Source organism: Triticum aestivum, chromosome 3B (assembly GCF_018294505.1).
Source record: "Triticum aestivum cultivar Chinese Spring chromosome 3B, IWGSC CS RefSeq v2.1, whole genome shotgun sequence".
NCBI classification, from domain to species: domain Eukaryota; kingdom Viridiplantae; phylum Streptophyta; class Magnoliopsida; order Poales; family Poaceae; genus Triticum; species Triticum aestivum.
Window position 1 is genome coordinate 35,885,629 of NC_057801.1, and position 5,486 is coordinate 35,891,114.

General features: G+C 45.0%; 1 protein-coding gene across 1 annotated transcript; it reads right to left on the reverse strand.

Annotated features, from left to right (window-relative positions):
* Positions 1–546: 546 nt before the first annotated feature.
* Positions 547–2,219, reverse strand: LOC123068415 (flavonoid O-methyltransferase-like protein Os11g0303600). Its single transcript, XM_044491004.1, has 2 exons — positions 1,382–2,219; positions 547–1,182 (listed from the first exon to the last, which is right to left on the reverse strand). Exons 1-2 carry the CDS (start codon positions 2,177–2,179, stop codon positions 886–888), a joined length of 1,095 nt encoding a protein of 364 aa, XP_044346939.1. The 5' UTR covers positions 2,180–2,219; the 3' UTR covers positions 547–885.
* Between the last annotated feature and the right edge of the window lie 3,267 nt (positions 2,220–5,486).

Below are 5,486 nucleotides of genomic sequence, written 5' to 3' on the forward strand. Positions count from 1 at the left end.
AAGAAGAAGAAGAAAACAGCAGAATAATACTATTATACTGGTGTCACCTATGGTGAGATTTTACTTTTTCCTTTTGTTGATCTGGTCATGAAAAGCTATTTTCGATAGGCGCCTCGTAGTCAACGGAAACATCTCCTTTCACTAAACGCGCATCGACGAAAATCCAGAAATAAATCCAGGATAAATGCGAGCATCAGGACCTGTACCTTGGTGGGCTGGGGAAACCACTCTCCTCCGAAACATCCAACCACAAGTTGGTTCACATAATTGAAAGCTGTTGCAACAATGGAAGAGCAGCAGATCAGAGGGAATGGGGGATATGGCCAGGAGGGTGGCGTCGGTTTGACGGTGGTGGTTATATGCGGAAAAAACTTGTGCTTTCCCAAAATCAAGCAGAAAATGTGTAGCCACACCCAAGAAAAATACCAAACCTTGTTCAAAAAATATATACTAAACAAAAAAAAATATTTTGGATATTAGCATGACAAACATATACGAAATCTCTCCCGTTGCACCATTCGTAAACAAGGTTATAGGCATATACCATAATGCAAAATAAGCTTAATGTCTCAGCTTGTTGGAACACACAAACATGCCACGTACATAGCACACACCGAGTGCCTCAACACTTCTCGAAACTAATTCACACAGACACAGACACAGACACAAACACACACAAACACATGCACGCACAGATTATTTTGTGACCAGCCACTTAACGCGCTTCAGCTACTAATTTTCTCCATTGTGCTTTCCTTTAGAAAGTAAGGCACTGACGCCCTTATTTAGTAGTTCTTTTTTTGCGGGTGCCTTATTTAGTAGTTATAGCACACCACTACTCTATGGATACCAAAGGGTCGCCATTACATCATTTGCAGCACAACCTTATGGATAGACCTCGATGACACCCCGAGCTCCAAGTTTCTTGACAATTTTGTAGTCGCTAAACCCTGCTTCCGCAAAGATGGAACTCCATTCATTTTCATCCCGCTGTCGTCCCCTGGTATATACCATCATTGCCACATCCATCAGCAGTTGGGTTTCGAACATCTGTCCTGAAGAAGAGTCAACCACAATGTCTATGATAATCACTTTTCCTCCTGCTTCTCGGGAAGGAATGGCCTTCTTGCATTGGGCTAGGATATTGATGCAGTCCTCATCACCCCAGAAGTGTAGAACAAGCTGACATGGCAAAATATGTATGTGGTTAAGCACTGTGTAATAAGAAGACATAAAATTTATGAACTCGATGTAATTATGCATTACAATTGGCAGTTTCATTAAAATATAAAGGATTTTTTTTGCGAATATTAAAAAAAATGAGGTATAGAATCACGAGCGCTAAAAAGGTACGGCATTGTGGAGACAAACCATTTTCTACCTTGAGCATTACAGCTTGAGCAGGTGGGATGGAATGGAACATGTCACCGGCAACATAGTTAACGGAACCATCGCTCGAAGCTTTATCAACCACCTTTGGAAGGTCCAACACATTGCACTTTATATGCGGGTAGGCCTTAACGATGGACCTGGCTGTCGTCCCATCACCACCACAACAGTCTGTGAGCGACTGCAAGCCACTGAATAGGCCATGACATTCCCGCAATATTGTACCAATTCCCATATGGTCATGGGCAGCTAAAGCTTCATTGAACAACTTGTCACACTCTGGGTCGAGGACCGCCATACTCTCCTCGAAGAGTGCCGCACCGTGCACTTCCTCGAATGGTGACGGCACGGGCTGCGCGATATCCTTCTTGAACCAGTCGGCCAGCCCCATGGCCGCCTCCATGTAATGCCGGGAGGTCACGGCGAGCACAAGGGCCGTCTGACTAGCATCACCGTCGATGCGTACACCATCCACGAGGAGGTAGGACAGTGGGACGAGGCTGTAGATCCCAGCCTCGTTTGACGCCAGCACCCCCGTCGTGGACAGCAGCCGCAAGAGGCGGCCGAGGAACGGCGCCTTGGATGGCGGGAGGGACAGTGTGGTGACCAGGTCCGGCAATGACGCGGCACCGCCAAGACGATGAATCGCGGTAGGGATGCCGAGCTGGATGGCGCAACTGAGCGCCATTGGTGTGAGGTAGCTGAGGCTGTGGCGCCAAAGGTCAGCCTGCGCCTGGACCAGCTCAGCGTCGGTGGGGATTGTCATGGTCTGTGAAGACTTCGCTGCCATTGCTTTCTCTATGAGATTATGAGGCTGGTGTTGTGTGTGTTGATTACTTACCTAGCTTGGGCGGTTTATATAGCACCCATTTTTGCTACCTACAGAAATTAACACTGATTTAATTATTCACTCGTGGAACTCGAGTTGGGCTGTGCGCGTCGACATTTCTTACCCACACTGCTCAAAAGCTGTGAGCGAGGAGCTGTTTGTTTCAGGACAGGACTATACGCGTCGACATGCCTCGTTACGCTACACACACTGCTCAGGAGCAGAGCGGGGTCTGTTTGTGACGGACACAAGATATAGCACCAAGATTCCTTTCCACTATACTGCCAGATAATTAGTTTCATGGACAGCTCAATAATTACTAGCTTTAATGCAATGTGCTCCCTAGGTACACCTGGCCTGTACTCTGTCTATGGAGTATGGATCGAGATCGAATAATTTGTTTGTGAAAATAAAATAAAAGATGACGTGGAGGGCTTACATGTTTTTGATGTGGAGATTTGCATGTGGTAGAAAGTGAAATATAAATGAATTGCATCTGGTTGATGAAGTCGAGGGTTTGCATGTGCTGAAAATGGATAAACTACTTAAACCATCTCTTGCAGATCCCGTAAAAAGGCCATCTGACAAAATAACCGCCGGTCTACGGGATGAGGACATTTTTTCCGTCCCCAATAGATCCCGCAAAATCGTCCGTCCTCTAAATTTTTTTGCGGAACCTGCATATTCCGGGCTGTTTTCTCTATATCTACGAGATTGGGGGCAATTTTTACATGGACGTTAAAATAAAGAAACAGTTGGTAGGAGGGAACTTTATTCACCTCCCGCCATGGTCTTTCCCGAACGCGACCTCGCCGAAATGCCTCAACGCCGATGACCACTGGATCCTAACTGTCGCCACTGCTCGAGCCGCGAGCCGCTGCCATGAGCTTCGCGGGCTAGCTAGCTAGCTAGCGGCTCTGGTGCGCGAGCTAGGTAGCTAGCAACTGATGTTGTCGCCGGCACGAGCTAGCTAGTTGCCACCACTACCGCCTTCTCCTGCTAGCCGCCACCGCGGGATTGATGCGGATGGCGTCTTCTTGCTGTGAGCTCCAGCGCTGACCCTTTGTCTATCGTGATGAGATCGTCGTGGTGGAAGCGGCCGAGGCTGACCCAATTGTAATTTAGCAGGCGTTTTAGGGGTTTGTGCAATTTTGTCAAGACCATGAAATATTTTTACGGGATCTGTTCTGTCAGAACAAAAGCCATACTGTAAAAATGCGAAAAAAAAATACTTTTTGCTTTGTAAACCAATTTTTACAGGACGTGATATACCGGATCTGCTGAAGATGCTCTAACTTACAAAATAGAGGGTATAGGATAGGATTAGCTCTCAAGTATGGCAACACATCATAGATTTTTTGTTATGAATCCAAGCAGCACTGCGCTCTTCCGTCTGCTGAGTGGAGGCCAATCGATCTAGGAGTAGATAGGTAGCAAGTTGTGCACGACAAAGAGACATCACACACCGCGCGTCATAAACTGAACAGCCTCGACGACCTGGAAATAGCAACAGAGGGCAGAATTACTGCCACAAAGGTGGGGTTCTCACTCGTAAGGTCTCTGATCTATCAGTTGTTAGCTAGCACATGCATTGGTCGGATAAACAACGACGAGCTAGTTGCCGCATGATGCACGCGCCTTTTTTATGACGTGCGCAAAGAGAGTTCTATTCAGTACTACAGATCAAAGTTTTACGGTCGGTCAAATCTGCCTTGTACCATGCATGCTAACTAGACAATTTTAATGAGGTCACGTACAATTAAATGAAGAAGAAAAATGTTGAGTATCATATTATGATACTGTATCATAATAAATTTCATGCTACTATGTGTCACTATGGATCTAGGATCGAGTAGATAGGTAGCAAGTTGTGCACGACAAAGAGACATCACACACCGCGCGTCATAAACTGAACAGCCTCGACGACCTGGAAATAGCAACAGAGGGCAGAATTACTGCCACAAAGGTGGGGTTCGTCACTCGTAAGGTCTCTGATCTATCAGTTGTTAGCTAGCACATGCATTGGTCGAATAAACAACGACGAGCTAGTTGCCGCGTGATGCACACGCCTTTTTATATGACGTGCGCAAAGAGAGTTCTATTCACTACTACGGATCAAAGTTTTACGGTTGGTCAAATCTGCCTTGTATCATGCATGCTAACTAGACAATTTTAATGAGGTCACGTACAATTAAATGAAGAAGAAAAATGTTGAGTATCATATTATAATACTGTATCATAATAAATTTCATGCTACTATGTGTCACTATGGATGTAGTATCATACATTAGTATCATATGCATTATACTAGTATATGATACTCCCCACTATGACCAGCCTAAGCTAGTGCCCTCTCTCTTTTCCCCCCCAAAATGGATGTAATTAATCATTCATTACTCGGCGTCCTCGTTCAGGTCACAATAACATGAACAAATAATCCATCTTCTCAGCATGGATCATAGCTTCACACTGGCGTAGCTAGGATTTTTATGTCAGGGTGGTCCAACTGTAGAAAAAATACACCACAAACAAAGCACACCAACATATCATGCGAAATTTATCAAAACTTACATCAATAAGGTCTTACAAAGCATATGAAAATTCACAGTTTAATTTCTGAATTTGCATAAGAAAATAGCACGCCTTATTTGCCGGAATAACGCCTTTTCAATGCCATGAAAATATCTATTACATCATCTTCTCTCTTCTGCCATGGTTGCGACCAATGTCGGAGAAGGTTATGAAACCGGAGGATCAACCCTCTTCTTTGCTGCGTATTGCATAAAAAGAGATACAATAACGTATCCATTCCTTTTTCATTTTGCAACAGTTCTACAATAAAAAGAAGTTCGATCTGTTAATTGTCTGTCTGATTCAATACATAATAATCGTTAATCAATCAGGCTCAATACATCTGTTCCGATTTCCAATTTGCAATCACGAGTAAACTTATTTAAATCTTAAAGGAAAATTAACTTTAGATTTTAAAAAAGATGGAGATTATACTTTAATCGGAGAAGATGAGAGTGAGCTCCTATGTGGTCGACAGTGCACGTGTTTCCAGCCGCCAGGGCGCCACGGCCCCTAGCGCACTCCTCCAATCTGCCTCTACCTGCCCGCAGCCGGCCGTTAATCACCGGCTTGTGCTGCCTTCATCTCTGTGCCTCGCTAGGGTTCGCCGGCCGTGCATCGGTTCGAGTAATCATATAGGATACGAAGGAAACGAGGAGAGTTTTTCTGGGAGGCTGGGAGCATACAGAATACGAAG